This window comes from Sceloporus undulatus, chromosome 1, assembly GCF_019175285.1.
Source record: "Sceloporus undulatus isolate JIND9_A2432 ecotype Alabama chromosome 1, SceUnd_v1.1, whole genome shotgun sequence".
Classification (NCBI taxonomy): domain Eukaryota; kingdom Metazoa; phylum Chordata; class Lepidosauria; order Squamata; family Phrynosomatidae; genus Sceloporus; species Sceloporus undulatus.
Window position 1 is genome coordinate 287,627,358 of NC_056522.1, and position 23,900 is coordinate 287,651,257.

The 23,900-nt window shown below is 40.4% G+C and overlaps 1 protein-coding gene across 4 annotated transcripts in view; it reads right to left on the bottom strand.

Moving 5' to 3' along the window:
- Positions 1-23,900, bottom strand: part of METTL15 (methyltransferase like 15) — a 149,467-nt gene that overhangs the window by 70,069 nt on the left and 55,498 nt on the right. For all 4 annotated transcript variants that reach the window (XM_042474558.1, XM_042474644.1, XM_042474472.1 and 1 more), the window contains one exon: positions 31-167. In XM_042474558.1, coding sequence (XP_042330492.1) covers positions 31-167 — 137 coding nt within the window. The remainder of the gene's footprint in view (positions 1-30; positions 168-23,900) is intronic.

A 23,900-nucleotide genomic window follows, 5' to 3' on the forward strand; every position in this document is an offset into this window, starting at 1 on the left:
CAGCAGTAAAAAAAAAAGAATTATACTCACGGGAAAGAGTCAGAAAGTTGCCGAGCTAGTTCATAAGCTGTGGGATCTCTGTCAAGTGCATATATTTTAATATCTGTTGCTTTTTGCATAAGTGCCTTGGTATGGCCACCAGCTCCAAATGTCATATCAAGAATACACTAACAGGAAAAGAATAATACTGTTATTCTTGGTTGTTGTTCTATGCTGCCTTTCTCCAAGAAAGGGACCCAAGGCAGCTCACAAACAAAACCATTTAAAAACTTTACAATACAAATTTAAAAGACAGTTAAAATCAACTAGCTAAAAACAGTATGAAATGCATAAACATACAAAAGTTTAAAATGTAAGTAAAACACACACAGCCTCCGTGACATGATTATACATCAAAAGCCTGCTTGAATAAAAATGTCTTAATACACTAAGAGGTAAAGAATAACATTGTTATTACTTACTATATAATAAAGAAGAACATACAGTGGGTCCTCTCCTTATGTGAGGGATCTGTTCCGGATACTCTCGCATAAGGGAAAATCCACCTATGCTTGAGCCCCTTAAGAAATAATGGGGTGTGTGCATGTGGCAGCACAGCACGCGCACGCCATGGGCACACGCACCATTGTTATTCTCCCCATGCGGCTTCTGCATAAGCTGAAAGCCGTGTAGAATGCGTCCGTTCATGGCACACTGTATAAACATTTATATAAAGAGCTACTAATTAACTTGTAATTTGCCAATTATATTTACTAAAACAATATGCACAAATCTTTTAAATTTTATATTTAAGCTCAAATTATGTCATGAAAATAATTTTAAAAACCATTATTTACAGAGGAACAAGTGGAGGATTTTGCAACACACTCTTAGAGGTTACTGGAACTCCCAGGGAAAAGTAATTCTTTTTAAAAGTCTCACTACTAGCCTATACAAATGAGTAAAGCATTCTCTTAAAATTTCAAATAGTTAATTGAACATTTAAAACTATTTGATAACATGAACTGACTTGATAATATCATACTTCAACTGAATGATTCTCCTTAAAAGAGCATCAAGAATCACTAGTATCTAGTGACCACAAAAATAACCTATAGCTGTAGTCCAGGAGAAGTGTGAGCTCTTGGCAGAGATGGATTAAGATCCATCCTCCGCAGAAAGCAAGAACCTCTGCACTGGACACAAAACAGCTTTCAATAACACTGATGTCTAAAGAACCAGTACTCTCACATTCAAACAAGCAGGCTAGAGCAAAGGGCTCTTCATGGGCGACTTCTAAAGGTTTCCAATGTACCACAGCTGAACTTTGTGTGTGTGTTTTAGCAGTTCTTGCTTAAAAGCTTCAGAGGAACTACTGGAACAAGGTATTTCTTTACAATGCCTAGATCTTGTATATCTCATCCTAGCTTGCTTAGCTGACCCTCCAACAGAAATTCTGTACATGATTTTGGAGATTTGAAGGGGATGCACAAAGACTCTGGCTTCATTTCTTGCCTCTTCCTTGACCACTATTACACCCTGAAACCCTATAACTGGCCATGGCCTATATGTGACAGCCTCTTGCCTAAACCTGGTTTGTACTACATCCTGACACGACTCCTTGTTTTGACTTGCTAGTTCATTACTTCTGCGGACCTAAGCATGGGTCACCTTGACCTGCACTCTGTCAGCCTCTGGGGAAATGACATACTTAACCAATCCTAAAATAAGAATACACAAGCATAGTTGAAAAGATTGGCCTGAAACAGGCAGGCAAAAATTGCTACCTTTGGGCCAATCCAGAGGAGTGGCATGCAGATGATGCATGCCCCAAGATTGCCCAGAAGCTGCACCAAGGCTTGCTAACATGGCCAAAACCCAGCCACAAAAGGAGCAGGGAAAAACTGCTCCTTGCCATTGGTCCACTCTGGACTGTGGCATCCTCAGGAGAGCAGCGTCCAGTCACCATGGTCCCACACCAATCGGGGGACAATCGGGGCTGAAGTGGCCTCCAGCCGCCAAGCTTCCAGTCTGTTTGACCCCCCCACACAAGATTCCAAAAAGGTCATTATATACTGACAACAAGAAACCAACAAGAAACCAGTTACGATGGGGGGAGGGGGGGCCTTGGGGCTACTTAAAGTAATTAACAAGACAATGAAAATAGATGTAATAATTTAAAGAAAAATCAGAGACGTTTTAAAGTGGCTCACATGTCTGTACACAGTATGCAAAAGTATCTTTCAGCATTTTTGAGACTCACTGAAAGATCGAAGTTGGTAAGCATGAGTTTTTGTAGATTTGAGCCTACTTCTTCAGAGACCACATGAATCTGAAGATGTAGGATGAAGTCTATGTAAGCTCATGCTACCAACTTCTGTCTTTCAGTTAGTTTCAAAGGTCCTTTTGCATACTGATTTTCCAGACTGATACGGTTATGTCTTTGAATATGCTCTTTCTCACCAACTCTATCAAATCTGCTTCTCCATTTTACATGACAACAAATTAAAAAAGATATTTCCCTGGAAACTGAGGCGCATTACAGAGCGCCCAAGAAGGGCGCTCTGCCGCCACCGCCGGTTGCTGCGTCCATGAACCACAGCAGTCAAACTGCACGGTTCCCGGATGCAGCCGAAAAGCGCCGAAATGGCGCTTCTTTCTGCGCCCCAGAAGTGGCGCCGCGAGGTGCTAGTCACGCACTCGCAGTGTCACTTCCGCCGCGTGACGTTTGGAGGCTATGCATCCGCAACATCAAAATGGCAGCCCCCGTGTGGAACAGGCGCCGCCATTTTGTACGGACTCGGTCTGTACTAGGGTTAGGGGCATCAGCAAGTGGCGCCCCTTTCTAACCCTAGTACGGACCCAGTCTGTACTATAGGTCCATCTGTAACTGGCCTGAGATTCCCCAGCCATGCCATATCAGGAAGGAAACATCTAAAACAAATCTAAAAAGCTTGGGAAATAGTCTTGGCTTGGGAATCTTTTTGTGTGTATGGAATGAAGACTATTTCTCCAGGAATCAACCTCCAACCAGTAGAAATACCTGTTTCCATTTGTGCACTCACACAACTGATGCACGCGTACAACTTGATGCCATCTTGAAAAAAATATCTTGTGCATCTTAGAGTGACTTTTCTCAATGTTAAAATCCTCCTTCCAGTTTCTTACTTTAATTTTTATTTCATCCCCGCCCCCTAAATTTCATGACAGATCCATCTCAAGAAAGCCAGCTGAGTTAGAAACCAAATAACAGGTCACCAATATGATATCTTGTCTAATAAAATCTGCAGTCTAAATTGATCTACTTGACAGACAGTTGCACAATGGAGATGAAAATTTTGATATCCTAAATTCATAAAGAGATTGTTAATTCTAATGAAAATTATGTAATATGTGAGGTTTAACACTGGAATCTCAGGTTCAAAACACACTTCAAAAATAATCCAGTTTGAGACCGCTTTAACTGTCTTGGCTCAATGCTAGGAAATTGTGGGAACTGTGATTTTGTGAGACATTTAACTTTCTGTGTTAGAGATCTCTGGTGCCACAATTCCCAGGATTCCCTACCACTGAACCAAGGCAATTAAAGCAGCCTCAAACTGGATTATTTCTGTAGTGTGTTTTAGACCTTGGTTCAGTTACCTGTCTCATGTTATAATTCTTAAATAAATTCCCAGCACTGAGCAAATTAAATGCCCCATTTTGCATCCATATGGGATGCTTCCAGAGGAACAGCTTCTAGCTCTATCAGTCAAAAACAATATGCTCCCATTCAGTCTTTTCCATCTTAACAGATTTGTGAATGGGGCAGAGGCAGAAAGTGAAAGAAAAGAAAAAGAGGCAATGGAAAATAGAGGTGGTTTCAAGTGGAAGGCAATACTGTCTGAACCTACTTATATTTTTTTGTAAAGGACACAATATATGATGAAGGCTTCAGCTGGAAACACTCATGAATTTACGCACTTCAAATATTAAATGTAAGTAAAATCTATTATTCGCTGTAAAATACATGAGTATCCCATTTCCTCGTCCTGCGGTAATCTGTACTTAGCATAGGAAACCCCTATAAGAACAGAATATGAAAAAACAGACTGATTTTCAATTGTGAAGGGGGTCTGACAGGGTTGCATATTATCACTCTTGTTGTATAATTTATACACAGAATATATCATATAGAAATCAGATTCGACTATGAGGAAAGAGGTGTGAAAAGTGGAAGAAGGAACATGAACAATTTAAGATCTACAAATTATACCATACTACTTTCAGAGAAATGAAAAGTCTTGGGAAAACTACTGCAGAAAATGAAAAAAAAGAAAGGGTTACAGCTGGACCTTAACAAAACAAAAATAATGACCAAAGTTGATCTTCATAACTTGGAAGCTGATGATGAAAAAAATCAGAATAGTCAAAGACTTTCTGTACTATGGATCAGTCATTAATCAAAATGGAGATGCTAGTCAAAAAATTAGAAAAGGATTTGGAACTCCTGGAAAGGTAGCTATGAACGAACTAGATAAGATCTTCACATGTAAAGATATATAATTGTATACCAAAGTCTGGATCATCCATGAGATAGTATTTCTGATTTCTATTTAGGGTTGGAAAGCTGGAAGTGAAGAAAGCTGGCAGAAAGAAAACCAACTAGTCTGAAATGAGGTGCTTTGGGATAGTTCTATAGATGCCATGGACTGCCAAAAAGACAAATAAATAAGTACTAGAACAAATCAAGTATGAAGCAAAAATGACCAAAGTGGGGTTACTGTACTTTAAACATAGCATGGAACAACATGACTCATTATAATAGATGACAATGCTTGACTGAGAGGCAGTATGAAAAGAGGAGAGTAGATAATCAAATAATCCACAGCCCTGGATTTGTCGGATCTGAGTAAGGTTGTTGAAATGGAGACCTCTCCAATAACTGGCTAGAGGACAGTTAACAGCAAAACACAAGTAAACCAGTATGTTGTAGTGGTTTGAGAGCTGGACTTTGACTCCTAGAAATTGGTGTTCAAATCTCTGATCAACCATAGAAACACCTCTGGATGATGCCAGCCACAGATGCTGGGGAAACGTCAGGAACAAACTCTTCTGGAACATGACCACATACTGTAGTCTGAAAAACCCACAAAAAACTACCCTCTGGGTGATCTTGGGCAAATTAAATACAGCTTCAGGGGAAAGCAATGGCTGACCTCCTCTGACAAATCTTGCCAAGAAAACCCTATGACAGAGTTGCGTTAGGTCAGAGATGACTTGAAGAGGTAAAGAAAAGCTACTGGTTTGTATTAGTACTTAAAAGAAGTACACAAAAAACAGGAAGCAGTAGTATGCGTGCTATGTTTGTTGGGCTACTTGGGGCACAATATTTGACAGGCTGACTTTAGTGCATGTAAAATAATTATTGCACCTTCTAAATGAAAGCCTTTAGGAAGGTCAAGGGTGCAGTCCTACATAGTTTCCTGGGCGTAAGCACCACTGAATTCAATGAAATATAACAAACATAATATACATATATATATATATATATGTGTGTGTGTGTGTGTGTGTGTGTGTGTGTGTGTGTGTGACTGCACTGTAATCACAATTTAAGCAAGTACCCCAGCACAATGCATTAATTACAGAATTCATTCAACGCACAGTACATAAGAGGCACCACTGGTTTGCTTCTACTGTACTTTCAATTTTGCTGGGTTCCTTTCTTCTATTTTGTTTCTATAAATTCTCTACAACTAAATTATATTTTATAGTTGATACTTTGTTACAAGCTCCTCATAGGTACATGTATTATATAAACAGTTTGTGGCTGCTTTTAGAAAACATTCAGATCTCTATAATATCCACAGAAAAACATAAATAAAGCATGTCAGTATCTTTCCCCCTCTAATTTCATGATATGTCTGTGGAATACCATTATCTCAGTCTTGCATTTAAAGAAGACACAATGAGCTTTACTTGATTTGCTGGTCTACATCTCTGTTGCAATGATCCTCAACAGTATATTTCAATATTTACTTTTCTACAGTTCATGTCTTTTTGTATCCATATTCTCCCACTGATCACATCATTTGATACAAAAATATGGCGGAAATATAATATTTCTGATTATACTGAATCCATTAATATATATTATATTGAAAAAAATAGTAAAACATAAATTGAAACAATCACTTTCACTTATTAATTATTATAATTTATTGGGTTTTTCTTTTACCTGTGTCCATAATTATATCTTAGCTACATTTCGTTCATCACAAATGTGGAGCTGTTAACTTTACATTTGTTTTGAACCTGTTTACAATTCTTTTGTTCCAACTACACAAAATGCAAACTGTATGACTATAAACATTTATCCAATATATTAAAGCTATATTATTTCAAAACTTGTATCTAAATAACTGGTTTATTAGCTCAACTCATATGAAACTGGCGCCACTCCCTGCTTCTTGGCCATCATTGCCTCATTAGTTTTATCAAGTCACAGTGTTGTGCTGACAACAAACATTTGGTCTTCTCTCACATCTCTGAGAACAGTTGGGTTGAATAATACCAAAGGTTTACCTAATCCAGCATTATGTCCAATCAGATGACTCCAAGAAACCCATAAGCAGAATGGGAGCTCAATAGCATTTTTACAATTATGTTCATAGCAATTGAAATTCAAAGGCACACCACTTCTAATACTGGAAATACTGGCTAACCACTGATAGCCTGATAGCCATAAATTAGTCTTATCGAATGGTTTCCAATCTGAAGTCCCTGAATGCTCTTGAACTCCACCTCTTAGAAGTCTCCTTAGAATTGGCTGATAAACAGTGACAGTGAGAGCTGTAGTTCAATAACATTTGGGAACCATTATTTTAACCCCTGTAAAACAAGAATGGATAAAGTGCTCCCCACGAGCTGCATGTGGCCCTTGGGACCCCAAAGTGCATTCCCGGAAGACTCCTGAAGCCCCTCCAAGCTCCCAGATTGCTCAAAATTGTTTATCCTTCCTGATTACTTGACAGTTTTTCACCTCAAAAACTGGCCCAAACAAACCTAAAAATGGCTGCAAATGTGGTGGCCTCCCCCAGAGCCTCCCGCCACTCAAAAAGGGGGTGTACAGTTCTGTATAGTTGCCAGAAGTGATGTTTCAGCATGCCAACATGCAATGCTGAGGTCTGGTAGAGGACCACAGGGCAAAAAATGGGCCCTGTCCCACTGCAGTTATCCATCCCTGCTTTACAACTGTCCAAGTTGATATTCTTACATCAGGTAGTAGCAACATCTCTACTTTAACAATGCACTTTAGGTAGTACACAGCATGATTTTGTACACTTCAATCATGTTTTCCCCTTTTTCTGAGTTACCAAGCCCCAAGTGTCATACCTTTTCCTCATAGGAGAGCTGCTACAGTCCTTTTACCATGGGGTTTTGTTACCTTTTGGCACCTTTCCCAGCACTACAATAGCCTTTCTGGGTTACAGTAGTGAGAACCCATCTACTATTCCAATTATGCTTGCACCACAGATTGGCATAAAACAAATTTGAAACTGGCAGTTTTTTTTTCTCTTGTCCTAATTATTTCATATATGGATTTTGCCATTTTCATCACAGCCGAACACTGTGCTACATCTTCATGATGCCATCCACCAAAAATGCAAGATAGCAATAGCAATAGCAGCTACATTTTCATACTGCTTCATACTAAACTAAGCAGTCTCTACGCAGTAAGCTAACTGTCCCCAACAAGTTGGGTACTCATGTTAGCGACTTTGGAAGGATGCCAGGCTGAGTCGACCCTGGAGCCCCTGGCTGGAATCAAACTCACAACCTTGTGGCTGTGAATGAGTGGCTGCGGTACAGTACTGGCATTTAAGCACTGCACCACCAGGGCTGTAAATCCCTACACCCTGCCAGTGTTCAGTAGCTCAAACTTGTTTATGTGAAATGTCAATATTTTTCTGTCTCAGTTTGCACAATCCTTTTAAGAGCGTTAAGCTTTCATGGGCTCTTTCAGATTTATTTATTTAATATATTTATTTATATCACTGCTTTCTCCCAATATAGGTCTCAAGATGGCTGACAAAATAAATGGGGGGGAAATGCAGCTAAAAATAATAGTAAAAAAGTTTACGAACCATTAAATGAACAATACAATTTTTTAAAAGTGTTAAAACAGTTTTAAAGCATTTAAAATGCAATTATAGCCCGAAACACATGGGTCAAATAAGGCAGCTTCTGGCCATTTGGAGGGCGTGGCTTTTAGAAGACGCATGCCCACAAAGCAACTGGAAGCTGTGCAGAGGCCATGGAAAGCCAGAAAAAGCCAGCTTAAAAAGAAGTCGATTTAGAGCGACTCCTGGCTGGCATGGCTTGGGACTGTGGCCATGCAGTCACCATTGGCCCAGCCCGATCAGGACCAGAGAGGGCTCTGGTCACTCCTTCTGGGCCGTCTGTTCTGGGCCAACGAGGATAAAAGGGCAACACTCTCATTAAAAGTTTCTTCTGCAGCAACCAGTTAATTGCAAAAGCCTGATGGCAGAAGGAGAACAAGAAAGGGCCAGCCTAACCTTCCAAAGAAGGTAGTCAGTACTCTACATCCATGGAATCTACATCTACAGATTCAATCATCCACACATTGTCATTTTACATAAGGGTCACCATTTTACTATGCCACTTTATATAACAAGACATCAGCATCCACAGATTTTGATATCCATGGGCGATCCTGGACTCACACCTCTGCACATACCCAAGGCCCACTGTTATTTCATACCCTGAAATAAGCCATTGAGAATGCACTTATGTCTTCTCACCAACCTGCCTGTGACGGAGATGGGATCACATGAAAGACATCCTCCTCCAAGAATCTAAAAACTTAATCTTTCAAATAGGCTAGACCTAATCCATACAGTGTTTTATAGATTGCAACTAGCACTTTGAATTTTGCCCAGAATTAGATTAGGAACTAGCGAAACAAAACAAGAGAGTTATGAGTTATAGGATGAGCCCCCCTTACCCAGAATTTCAAAATCCAAAATATTCCAAAATCCAAAACTTTTTCACGTGTGGCTGAGGTAGTGACATCTTTGCTTTCCTATAGTTCGATGTACAAAAATGTTTGTTTCATGCACAATTTTTTAAAAAATATATATAAAATTCCCTTCAAACTATATGTATAAGTATATAAACAACATAAATTAATTTGGTGTTTAGACTTGGACCCTATCTCCAATACATCTCATCATGTATGTATACACAAATACAGGTAGTCCAAAATCCAAAAAGATTCAAAATCCAAACACTTCTAGTCCTAAGCATTTTTGATAAGGGAGACTCATTCTGTACCTATAACCAGCCCTGGACAGCATTTTAGGCAAAGAAATTTGAAACCACTGAAGTTTCAGAATAGTATTCAAATGCAGCCCTAATAGATTGTATTATAATAAATCAAAATAGGATGTAATCAAAGTGCTTCAGAAAGCTCAGACAACTCCAGGAAAAGCAGAGCTGATGCACTATTTTGCATTTCTGGCTACTGCTATACCTAGTTATTCAAACTCAGGCCTGAATTCAGGAGTACACTAAAGATGTGAAGTTGAATCTTTAGAGGGAGTATAATCCCATCCAGCAGAGGCTGCATCCCCCATTTGACTAACTAGAAGCATCTCTATCTTGTTTGAAACATTTCAATTTGTTCACCCTCATCCAGTCTGCTACTGACAGCTGTTAAAATGGTCTTGAAATATGAAAGGAGATAAAAGAGTTGTGTGTCACTGACATATAGGTGACATTAAGCCTCCAAACTACGGGAACTTTTGTCGTGTATATTTTAAATAGCATGTGGGACAGAACCGAAACCTGAAGGATCCCCCCAGCTAATGGTCATGCTTTCAAGCAGGAATCCAACAGCACCACCTGCTATGTTTGCTCTTACAAGAAGGTCAGAGCCATTGTAGAACACTCTACACAAGTCTCATCTCAGAAATGTGGTCCAAAAGGACACCACGGTTGGTAATATCAAAACTGACTGAGAGGTCCAGCAGACTCAAGAAGGGCAGACTCTCTTTGTCCTGCACCTGGTATAAATCATCAACCAAAGTTCTCAAAGCCATTTTCATCTCATAACCAAGCTTGATTGAAATGGATTGAGCTCATCTGTCTTCCCTGGAGGTGTGAGGTCACTATGCACTTCAGAACCCTGCCCTCAAATGGACAGAGAGACTGCCAGTAACCATCTTGTATATGGGGATGCCAGAGGGATTCTTCAATAAAGGCCTTACTACAGCCTTTTTAAAGGCAATCCTGAATCCTATCTCATAATAGAAAAGCATTCATCACTCCTCTAACTCACTTAGCCAGTCCCCCTTTAGCAGCCTTATGAGCCAGGCAGGGCCTGAGTCCAATATGCATATGATGGCTTTACAAATTCAATATTTCCATCCATATACTCAGATTGCAAAAACTGATAATCAACTAGAACATCCACATCGGAGCGGATCTGAGCAATTTTGTCAGACCTGAGGATTTGGGCAATTCTGCAAATTCTTCCTTATCCACTCTGTTGCTCAGCTGCCAATAACACATAGTGAAAGAAATATGTACAATAAAACTCACATTGTATCCAACATAGTAGATACAGAAAAATTACAAGAGCTAGCCTTTGTCTTGTTTTTCTAGGTTTCACTAGCTATTGCAGAAGCACCAGTGGAACATGCAGTGCAATTAGTTCTAACACCATCTAATTATTTTTCACTCTAAATTAGAGAAAAAGTGAAAAATAGGTATTCAGCCAGAATAGACAGGGGAAAAAAGCATGCTTCCCGGTGGTTTCCGAGTGCAGCATTTTGACGACACATGGTCTGAAGCCTCCTGGAAGCCTGATCAGACATGGGCCGGCTTCCAGGAGCTCTGGGGGTGTGGCATTTACACGCTGCACACCACTGGAGTATCATGAAGCTGGCCTCTGGCCACGGTGTGGGCAGCAAAGGTGGCTTTTTGCTGGCCAGAAAAGGAATGGTTCTTTGCTGCTCCTTTTCTGGCTGGGTTGAAGGCAGATTGGGGCCGCAGCATGTGGTTGCCGTGGCCCCAATCCATTTTTGGAAGGAGCAACTTCAAGCCACCCCTTCAGGGCAATCTGTTTCGGCCCGTTGGTAGCTCTAATTGTATTAGGTGTTTCACTGATGCTTTTTCAACAGCTATTAAAACATGCAACTACAAGTGGAAGACCATCTTTAAAAAAACAAACAGAAGAAACAGTATATTGAGTACAACTCAATACTTTTAGATAAGTGCTCAGTAACAATTTCTAAGAACTTGGAGCACAGGTAGGAAGTTTGCTTTGAGGTATCAAATTAAAAATAGCAAGAACTAGAAACAGTTTGGGATCTTTACAGATTTAGTAAGTTCATAAACACTGGCTATGTCTCATGCACATACTAAATCTCTCAAAAATCTCTAACACAGGGATTTTAAGGCTGAGGGATAATTAAATAGGTGTGCAGCCCAGAATATATGTGAATGAACGTTTTTGCCATATCTATTACAATGAAATCCAACTTGAGAAGTGACTTATCTTCTTTTGGCCACAATTTAGGTGATCCACTCTGTTTTATCACACACAAAACGGTCAGATAATTGCTGCTCAAACTGTTGATTGTTCTTTTCCCACTTTCAGCAGCCCTGCCTTCATCTTTATAATTGGCAAACTCACTGCATGGCCAAATTGTTGCAAGATCCTGTCTTGTTTTAACATTGTTAACAAGACAGAGGAGTCAAAAGGCAAAACAAAACAGCACATAATTGATTAAATGTGGGCATAAAAATTAAATAAGGCAGAATTCAAAATATATATACTTGGAGACATCTCCTACACTCATTTCAATTGCACTGTTGACACCAAACTACTCTTCCCGTAGGTCAAGAGAAAGTCTCTTTGATGCAATTAGGATAAGAAATGTTGAGATAACAATTTACCCTGTAACATAAACAATGGCTTACCAGAAGAACTGATTCTGAGTTGTAAGATAAGAACATGCTTGCCACCTACTAAAGTGTTTGGGGTTTTGTTTTGTTTTTTACAAAGAGGTATGATCAAAAAGGTTTGGCAACTTTTTGTCTGGTAACTAGCTTACTTTTCTACATTCAAATAACTGTCGTTCATAAGCACAATTAATTTTTTTTTTAAAAAATGCATTTATTCTAATTATAGCAATGGCAAGCATTAGCAAGTACATTTCTATACTGCTTATCAGTGCACTTAAGCACTCCCTAAGCAGTTTACACTGTAAGTTAATTTCCCCCAACAATCTGGGTACTCATTTTAGTGACCTTGGAAGGATGCAAGCCTGAGTCGAGTGTGAGCGCCCCGGCTGGGATTGAACTCGCAGCATTATGGTTTGTGAGTGGCTGCAGTACAGTCATTTAACCACTGCACCACCAGGGTGTGTAATCGCTGGCGCAACTTCTGTGCGACTTGGGGAAGTGGCACGTGTAAACTCCACACCCCCAAGCCAGCTTAAAGCTGGCTGATGCTGCCAGTCTGTCCTGGCCCTGTGTGGTGGGAGAGAGAGAAGGGCTTATCCAGACAATCTTAGAGCTCTAATGGGCTCATTAAGAGAGATAAGGTCCTTCAAATAAACCATAATTTGTGGTTGTCACCTATCCCCAATTCTCCCTTGATTTGTGGGATGGGGGTGGGGAGCAAGAGCAGAATGTTTTTTTAAAAAAGGCTGCTTTCAACTTTATTTTGAAGAAATAAAATAAATAAATAAATATGAAGAAAGTAAGAAGCAGCAAGAAACTTCCAGTCGCTTAGAAAGAGTGCCTGCTGTTTGTTGGCTGTTCAAAAACTGAAATAATTTGAGACCTCCAGGGCTGGGATCCAGTGACATCACGAGGGGTGGTATCACGCAGTGCAGTAAATCATGGCATCATCCCCATGCACCTCCTGGTAGGGGATGGCAGATGAAAAAAGGGTCTCATCCCAGGGAACCCTGCTTTCTGCCACCCCCAATCTCCTGGCTGGGAAAGCAAAGACAGGATGCTGCCCTCAGTAAAAACAGTTTTTTAATTACAAAAAATCTCCATCCTCAAGAAAAAGGAGGCCACAGCAAATAGCTTGCGCACCCCCAGAACCCAATAGCAGAAAAAAATCAAACAGATCAGGAGGGGGAGGCTGTAAGACTCAGGAGCAGACATAAAGATCCATGGCTTCACCCCCATCTTCACTGCCAACCCCCCATAGGGGAGTGGCACGCCAAGAACAGTTCCCTCCTTTCTTTCTGGGGAGGGGCTTTGGGATGAGTTGCTGCTGCCTGGTTTCACCCTCTCTGATGGCGCCACTCAGTGCAACTAGCTTATCCAGGATTAGAATCATAGAATCACAGAGTTGTAAGAGACCGCAAGGGCCATCCAGTCCAACCCTGCCATGCAGGAAATCCAGATCAAAGCATCCCCGACAGATGGCCATCCAGCCTCCGTTTGAAGACCTCCAAGGAGGGAGACTCTATCACCCTCTGAGGGAGTGTGTTCCACTGTCGAACAGCCCTTACTGTCAGGAAGTTCCTCCTAATGTTGAGGTGGAGTCTCTTTTCCTGCAGCTTGGATCCATTGTTCCTGGTCCTGTTCTCTGGAGCAACAGAAAACAAGCTTGCTCCCTCCTCAATGACGTATTTGAAGGGCATTGAAAAACTGGAGCGTGTCCAAAGGTGGGCGACTAAAATGGTGAAGGGTCTAGAAACCAAAGACTGGACCCCATATCATAGCAAGATGCAAGGAGATTTATGGAGGCCTAGTATTGTGATTAGGCTCACAATAGAATAGAAAACTGTAAGGTGTGTTTCCTGATGACATCCCTGTTTAACTGCACAGAAACCACCTTTTGGACTGTTTTTAAATGCAGCCTCACAGACAACATATTATAGAACTACAGTCGACTCCTGTTATACACTGGGGCTTGGTTCCAAGATCCCCTGTGTATAACAAAATCCGTGTACGCTCAAGTCCCAGTAAATATAACATAGCAAAATGATGTCCCTTATAAAAAATGGAAAATCAAGGTTTGATATTTGAAATTTATACTTTTTTTAACATTTTCAAACCATGTATGCTTGAATTCATGTATAAAAAATCAGTGTATAAGAAGGGCCAACTGTATAAGGAACATACCTCACAAGATATGGATAGCTGTGGCCAGCCCATTATTTCTCTACAAATGTTGCTGTTGTCACATTTGCCAGGCACCTGAGCCTTCAGAAGTACAGTGGACCCTTATTATACACTGGAGTTTGGTTACAAGATCCCCCGTGTATAACAAAATCCATGTATGCTCAAGTCCCATTAAATATAATGACATAGCAAAATGGTGTCCCTTATAAAAATGGAAAATCAAGGTTTGATATTTGAAAATTATCCTTTTTTTGGAACATTTTCAAGCTGTATATGCTTGAATCTGTGTATAAAAAAATCAGTGTATAAGAAGGGTCGACTGTATAAGCAAATCCACAAGCAACTCCCATTAGGCAGATATAATGCTGCAGAGTAAAACTGTTACCTAAACTGAGATCCTCTGAAACTCCTCTTGAATTTGGCTTGATTGAAGGTTTGCCAGTTGTAGGCGGTTTGTCCTCCTACAACTGGTGAATGACTTCAAATATCGTTTCAGAAAGTTAACCACCACATCTGGGTCTAAGAAAAAGGAAAAATGCATTTGGATACCCTCAAGCATAACGACATCAATTCCAGATCTCCAAACAAGATCCAAATATCCTCATATATAGGTAGTAAAAAAGTAGAGTACTGTATTGAGCTTAGCAGCAGTGAATAAGGCAACTCCTATCAATGGAATGGGGAAGAAGAGGACTTCTCAACATAATCTTTTGAATCCTATCAGTGATACCATTGCAAAATAGTGCTTTCAGCTGGTCTAAGGAAATACCATGGCCAATAGTATCAAAAGTCATTGAGAGATACAGGAGAATTATCAACCTGGTCTTCAAAATCAGGCCAGAAGTCAGGCTACACATCCATCAGCTTATTGCCAATCACTCGTTCTTCTTTTTTGTTTACCAATTCTAAAGGCTTATGTAACAGGAAAGTTCCCCAGGAAGTGAATGACTATAAATACAAAACAAATCAAATCAATGTATTGCTATATATTTTTTCCTCCATTTTATAAAGATCACTGGTGTTACTTGCATGACTCATTCTATCTCAACTCTGCAAACACTTAGGCTTCCTGTTCATCTCACTTCTTCCCAGCAGAAATTACCTTTGCTGTAACAAATTTATTTTCAGCTTGGTTTAACCCATAAAGTACAACAAAATGAGAAGATAAAATAGTCTAACCTTTTCATGCCTGCAGCTTTCTAATCATGTGTTATCACACTATATATATGCACCTATCATTCAGATGAAATGACAAATTTAAGATAAAAAATAGTGATGGTTTGCCTACCAGTCCTGAAAAATAGCCAGATGAAGACTCAACAAATGCAAATGAGAAATTTCCAGGGTCAAGGGTTTCCCAGCAGACAAAGAGCACTAATCAAGCAGACACTAATCCTCTTTTGCATACCCTCCCACCCTGAGGCCTTCCGTTAGCAACAGAACAATACACTGCAAATCACTCCTGCCTTTCCAGGGTTACACAATATATACATACCCAACTCCTTTCCAGGCAAGCATTCTCTGAAGATACCAGCCACAGATGCTGGCGAAACGTTAGGAATAAACTTTTCTAGAACACGGCCACATAGCCTGAAAAACCCACAAAAAACTATTTGTGCAGTACTGTTTGTTGGTATCTATAATATATAGCTATATATTAATAATATATAGTGCATCCACTATATTGGTGGGGTTTTTTCTTTTCCCCTTGGCTTGGACTAGTTTCAGTGAAAGCCACCTGTTGTGTTAGGTTTCATCCACAGGGTCGAGCTGGATTCAAGGGCAGTTAACAACATGAACAACACTGTTGGAGCTGCAGTGCCCATCAGCCCTAGCCACTATGGCCAATGGTGAGGAATTATGGAAACTGTAATTCAAACCATCTTCATCTTTATGAGCACCATAGGGTTGGTCAGCATTATCTCAAGACAGCAACAGAAAAAATATTTTAACACAAATCAGAAAAATAAACTATTTTTAAATATAATGAAATTTATGTTGCAGATGAAAATGTATAATAATTTGTGGCATAAGAACTCTCATGTGGTAAAGAGGATATACATCCTCCTTTCAACTCGCAGTTTCCACTCTCAATTCAATCCACTCCTCTTCCCAGACAGAGAAATGCATAGGATGCCCCCTTAACTTCATCTATGAGTTGCTATTGTCTTCAAAGTTGTTATCAGCTCTAGAAGTATCTGTATGCATGGACAGTATCTAGAAGCATGCTGTCTACAGTCTTTCAGTCTGTCTCGGCATTCAGTAATAAAACATGGGACATACCCTGCTCTTGTTCACTGAACTGAGATCAGTCAAGTCCTTTCCCTAAAGAAATCTTATGGCTTTTGAATGAAATAGGGGAAAGCAAATGTTTAATACTACTAGCAAGCCTAATTTCCCATGCCCTACACTTCCCCCAAATAGCTTCAATTATACACAATTATCAAACTAGGTTTATAATTAGGTATGAACTAGCTATAAATAGTAGAATACTTTGGGAAACATCTTACAAAATGCTTATATCTTTTTCTCACTATAGCATTATGCAACATTATGCAATGTCCTAATTTGTTTAACTGTGAACACTGTGAACTGAGATGTCACATTGCATTAAACTGGGAAGCCTTGATTCTAATTAAAAGCATATGTGTTTGGAGAACTACCATGAAATTCAATTTTTTTCCTCTACTGGTTTACAAAACCTTAAAATGTTTTCCCCAAAAAAGAAGAAATCTCTCTTTATGTAATCTAAGGAATTATTTTACAACTAAAAGCATTTGCCTAAGTAAAACTGGTAGTCCCAAATAAAGTAGATGTATTAAATCAACTGCTGAATATTAAGTCAACATTTATGTAAATCTCATCATTCAATGGATGAACACTAGTTAGCACTAGCAATTATAAATGTGATTCTTATTGACACTTCCCATAGTTTTCCATAAAGAAAGTTCTGCAATTACCTTTTGTGTTAATAACTTGTATAGTTGATAGTCTACCTAGCAGTGTTAACCAGGAGCAATGCATGAAAATGTGTGGAGTAGACAGACAATTTAGAATGTCCCACAGACACACAAAACCAATCAGTCTAGCCAGAAGACATCTTCTAAAAACAACACGAAGATGAATATATAATTTCTGCCAGTGGGCAGAAGTGCTAATAATACAGCACTATAGAAGACTTGATGGTTCTGGAATGCAAGGAATATAAAAAGGAATCTCAAGATGTTAGATATGACATTTTTCTGTTTCACCATTTAGTGTGAAATAGAAGCAATCCTGTCTGTAGAAGCTGAAGAGGAGAAAGTGAAGGAAATTTCCCTTTAAAAAGTCCAGAGAGAACTAGAAAATATTCTGACTTTTGACAACTAAAGTAAAATTTAGTACAAATTTGGCTATTCAAAATTTCTCAAGACAATTTAAAAGAATCCCACCATATTTCTATTACTTGAGATACAGTTGAAAAAGCAAGAACCTGACACTTCCTCTCTAAAACTAGTCAGCCCTTCTTATACACTGATTTTTTATACAGAGATTCAAGCATCCGCGGTTTGAAAATGTTCAAAAAAGTTTAAATTTCAAATATCAAACCTTGATTTTCCATTTTTTATAAGAGACGCCATTTTGCTCTGCCATTATATTTAATGGGACTTGAACATCCACAAATTGTGTTATCCATGGGGATCTTGAAACCAAACCCCAGCGTATAACAAGGGTCCTCTGTAGTTGGTTATCAGAATAGCTCATGTGCCCAGTCCCTCATGGAAAATTGTGAGGTGGCAGTAAAATCTGACCTAACATTTTGAAATGGTAGAAGACAAGTCAGATAAGAAGACTTCCTTACACTAATAGTCATTCTGAGCAACAGCACAGCTGAAAAGATGGTAACAAAACCTGTAAGATAAAATTTAAGTCTAAATAATTGAAAAGATGCTACAGAAGTATACAGTTCAGGAGTCAAAAAGTCATCTCAAATCCCCTACCTAGTAACACATCTATCTATCTTTTACTGCTTTTACCATTCCCTACTTAATTCTTCAAAATGCTTTAGAGAGAATCCAGTGAGAGAAATCAACAAACAAATATATATTCATTAACATTGCACAACATTTATTTATTTAAGGAGAACAAATGTTTTTGAAGACAAGCTCAATTTATGTGCATTTGTTTTTGCTATTCCTTGTAGGGATCTGTGGTATAAGAGATACCCTTTGCAATGTAGATTACTGTTTAGAATAAAGCTTCCTTCACAGACTTCCACTTTACAGACGTCCACAGACTTTCATATACCTGCTCTGTCTCATCTTCCACAAGGCTGAAGGGAGAAAAATCTCTGCAGAGTCAGAGGTAGAAAGTCCAAGTTGTACCCTAATAACTTCCCTCTGAGTTGCTAGAAAAAGGAAGGGGGTAAAAAAAGGTGGTGGCAGTTCATTTAGATGCCCTCAAGGAGTCCCATCCTACTCAAGGGTAGTTTGGAGCTTTTTGCTACTCAATACCTAGTATCTAAACTAAGGACCAGTATGGACCAGCACAATACGCTGGTTTCCCGGAGGCTTGGGGGCATGGCATACGGATGATGTACTCCCCTATGCACCTGCATCACACCGTCCCGCTGCCCACACAGGAGCAGCTTTTTGTTGCTCCAGCAGCACGGCGTTTAGATACCTCATGCCGCAGGAGCATTGAAAAGCTGCTCCTGTGTGGGCAGCGGGACGGCGTGATGCAGGTGCATAGGGGGGTACATCATCCATATGCCATGCCCCCAAGCCTCCGGGAAACCAGCAGCAGCAGAAAGGGTGGCGTTTTTCTGCTGCAAAAGTACCAGCATTTTGCCGCTTCATTTTGAGCCAGAAAAATGCTGGATCGGGGCCGCAGCATGTGGTTGCCGCAGCCCTGATCTGGCGATCAAAAGAGCAGCGTCAAGCCACTCCGTTAGGGTCTTCTGTTTCGTCCCCAAGTTCAGTGAACAACAATAAAAAATAAAGTGCCAGCTACAATATGACTTATTATGCACCATTTTCCAGGAACTGTGCTTCTTTGAATGGTCATTTACACATATAAGCTCTGTGCCTATGCAGTACCTCACTAAGAATATTCTAGAAACCAGGCAAAGGCATCCCTTATAATAGAGGTGGGCAACTCTGGGTGGCTAGGGAGCCGCATTAGCCCCGCAGGAGACCTTAGAGTGGCATATTCCATTATACTCCTGCCACAAAAAAAAAAAAATAAATAAATAAAAATTAAAAAAAAAAAAATAAAAATTCACTCCAATCCCAAATTCCACCAAACACTGTTAGGAGACATTCTGCCCAAGTTTTAGGGCTGTCCTGTGTCCCTAGAGGCAATTTTGGGTTATTTTAAGGCAAAAAATATTTTTGAAAATTTTTGCAAGAATTTCTTTTGACTCCTGGGGGCTCCAAACATTCTCAGAGATCATACTGGAGGAAAACAAATTGACCTCTGAGGGCCCGGGGGGTCACTAAACCGGCCCTGAGGGGGCGACATACAGTCCATAGGCCACACTTTTTCCTGCCCTGCTTTAGAACAACATGGCAGATGCAATTATTACCTTGGCAAAATATCCTGCATAGAGATTAGAAGAGGCAGTGATAAGAGACTAGAAGCCTTTGAGAAGGGTTCTGATAACTCACAAGGAGATGTTGTGACTCCCTGTAAGAAATGAAACAGTCTGTACAATGGGTGGGCACCCAGTTAACATCTAGGGAGTCGAAGTGCCCTCATAAAGAGTATCTGTCCCGGAATACATTTATCTTGACCGTAAAAGACCCCTGATTGTCTTGACCATTTAATATAGTCTTGATCCAATCATAACACAATGATGTGGACAAGATCCTCGGAAGTGTTCGGAAAACAACCTGCTCTCTTGATCCCTGCCCCTCGTGGTTAGCAGCCCAGGGGGGACCGGTGGTAACGACATTGTTACACCGGATAATTAACACCTCTCTGAGGGATGGGCGATTTCCATCGGATCTTAAATTGGCCATTGTAAGACCGATCCTAAAGAAGCCCTCCCTCGACCCCCTGGTACATAATAATTATCGGCCTGTTTCGCTGCTACCATTCTTGGGGAAGGTGATCGAGAGGGCGGTTGCGATCCAGCTTCAGGCGGTCTTGGATGAAGCGGATTATCTGGACCCATTTCAAACTGGCTTCCGGGCGGGTCACGGGGTTGAGACGGCCATGGTCGCCTTGGTCGATGATCTCCGTCTGGGCATCGACAGGGGAAGCGTGTCCCTGTTGGTGCTCTTGGACATCTCAGCGGCTTTCGATACCATAGACCATGGTATCCTTCTGGGGCGCCTGGCTGAGGTGGGAATTGGGGGCACTGTGCTCCAGTGGTTCCGTTCCTACCTCTCCGGGAGGTCCCAGATGGTGCAGCTGGGGGACGTGTGCTCCAGCGAGCGGGCCCTTAAAACTGGGGTCCCTCAAGGAGCCATTCTGTCCCCCATGCTATTTAACATTTACATGAAACCGCTGGGAGAGATCATCCGGAGACATGGGGCGCGGGGTTATCAGTACGCTGATGACACCCAAATTATTTTCTCTATGTCTCCGACTGATGCAGTGACTGGGGATGGCGTCTCTCCTCTCGTGGCCTGTCTGGAGTCAGTAATGGGCTGGATGAGGGAAAACCGACTCAAACTTAATCCAGAGAAAACGGAGGTACTAGTGATAGGTCCCCCTGGTCCAGGAATGGCGGTGGTTCCACCTGTCCTGAATGGGGTCACGCTCCCCGTGAAGGACTCCGTGCGCAGTCTGGGGGTGCTTCTTGACTCGTCCCTTCGCCTGACTGCTCAGGTGAATGCGACGGTCAAGAGTACCTGTTATCAGCTTCGGCTGATTCGCCAGCTGCGCCCATACCTGGCCCAGAGGGACCTTGAAACTGTTGTACATGCTCTGGTAACTTCGAGATTGGATTTCTGCAACGCACTCCACATGGGGCAACCCTTATACCAAACTCGGAAGCTGCAAGTAGTGCAGAACATGGCAGCACGGCTGGTCACTGGTGCTCCCAGGACCAGCCATATTACACCGGTGCTTAAAGATCTCCATTGGCTGCCTATTCGCTTCCGAGCTCAATATAAGGTGTTGGTTATCACCTATAAAGCCCTAAATGGCTTGGGCCCAGGATTCCTGAAGGACCGTCTCTCTCCCCGTACATTCCGCCTCGCACCCTCAGAACATCTGGGCAGCAACTCCTGAAGGTGCCTGGGGCAAGGTTGGCCGCTACGGCCAGAAGATCCTTTTCCACAGCTGCCCCAGCCCTTTGGAACACGCTGCCCATAGAGCTCCGCTCATCTACCACCCTGGCCCAATTTAGGAAGGGACTTAAAACCTTCCTATTTAATCAGGCATTCCCCGACTAAACATCCTGTGGGCCTCCCTCCTCTCTCGTGGCCGTGAGGTTGGGCTAAGGGGTCTTTTATTGTTTTTATGAATTGTGTTGTTTTAATCTGTTTTTAAATTGTATACTGTTGCACTAAGGTGCATTTTGTAAGCCGCCCTGATCTATTTGGAAGGGCGGGGTATAAATAAAATTTTATTATTATTATTATTATTCAGCTCAACCAAGAATGTTTTCCCCAACCAGTTTAGCCATTAAACTGTTGTAGCAAGTCCTTCTACTTACATGTTTACAATTTATCCTAACTAGTATGCTCATCACCTTTGCAAACTGTGATACATTGTAGTCCTTAAGACTTCAATGTATTTTTAAAACACAATCATAAATTTATTCTTGTATTATCATTTAAAAGACAAAGAGCCGGTATGTTCTATCACTTCTGATAATAAGCAAGTTTGTTTATTCTAGAGACTGTGAACTCTGGACTGTTCACGTTGTTTGGATGTCCAATCAATAATTTGGTAGATTGAATGAATTTACAGAGTGTTACAAACACACACGATGAATTTCAGCAGAAAAAAAACTTTATAGACATATCTTGAACAAAGAAAGAATAAAAATTGTCTTGTTTTGTTTTTGTTTCCAAGAGTTTAATACATCAGGGGCAGTTTGAGGTGAGCAATTAAGGCCCTTGCATTTAAACTGGTACAGTCAATTTGCTTTATAGCTACATAGGATATCTAGGGTATATGCAATATCAGGTTAAGAAGGGAAGGAGACAGAAGATGGATCATAGTATCCAACAATCTGCGCTTGAACTGGCACAACAAAAGATACACAATATGTTAATTCAGAACAAATGATTATAGAGACTACAACACACACACACACACACACACACACACGGGCAATTGATAGCCCATTCTCCTAAATAAGATGTTCTAAATGCTGCTAGACTGCAACTCCCATAATCATTGACCACTGACCAGTGCTGAGTGGAGTTGAAGTTGAAAAACAAGAGGAGGGCCATCTGTTACTCATCTATGCTTTGCACAAAGTAGCATAGAATTGACTGTCAGGCATAGCCTCAACACCGAATTGTAAGCATTTTGGCGTGATAATTTTAGAACAATATGAAATTAGAGTTTATACAGTAGATCAAGATACACATTTGGCAAAATATTCTCTCTCTCTTCTCTGAGCACACTGTGGGGTAAGTGCCACACTGTGGCACATAGCTCTAAACACAGAGAGGAACACATGCACACAACATCAAAAAATACTGTAGACAACCACAAAGAAGTTCAAGGAGCAGGACCATCAGGTTAGATCAACCAAAACAACTTAAATCTACCTATTTCTCCTGTCTTGGCAATACTTATCTCCTAGTTTTTATTTATTTGCTTCATAAGGTGTTGGAAATGTGCACGCAGATTTAAAACAAGATATTCATGTCACTGGAGATAAACAAAGCTCTTGCCTCTAACATATACACCATGGTATATTTTTCAGTAATTAGAAATACAATGCTTCTAAACCTCACCAAGAAGAGAGGATTCCATGACCTCTGATATGCTGTAATCTGATATGCTCATATTCTCATCTGGGATGCAGGTACAATACACTAATACATAATTAAAGAACATGTAGTTATTGTGATTTATACTTATGTGAGGTCAGTTTTACAAAAAGAAGAGTATTTTGAAACTAAGAGGGAAATTAAAATAAGATTAATTTCTTACTGTAGATTAATTTCTCACCATAGAAGCTCATGTTCTTCACCAATATGTGTTTTCCCTATAATTACTTGCAAAGTACCTGTTGAAAATATTAAAACCCTAAAAACTGACAGTGAGATGAAAAATGAGGGTGCTTTTTAAATCTTACAATATAGCATAAATAGCCCCAAACACCAAATTGTAAGCATTTTGTGGTGATAATTTTAGAACCAAGGTACAATATGTCTTCTTACTTTTAATCTTGTAGATCACTGCTGCTCAAACTGGTGCCCTGTGGACCACTGTTGGTCCCTAATCCATTGGCTGCTGTGCAGGTTTTCAGGAAAGAAACAATTTTTGCCAGTGGTCACAAGCATAGTGCCAGTCCTTGAAACACTGGTGAGGGGGGATCCTCCTGGACTCTATCCCTCTACTACAATGCACTTTTTAGTGGTTATCTAATACCAGTTGTACAAATCAAGGTTAGTTTATTTAAATTTAACTTATACAGCATTACAGTCCATTTGCAAGAGAGATTTACAACGTTAGTTATTTCTAATACAAAATTTAAAGGTGTGCTACATGCTTCCAATTAGTCTTTCAAATACATTTTCTTAAACTTCAAATTAGTGAGTAAAAGTCTGCAAACTGAGCTTGGCATTATAAACTAATGAACAAAAGCA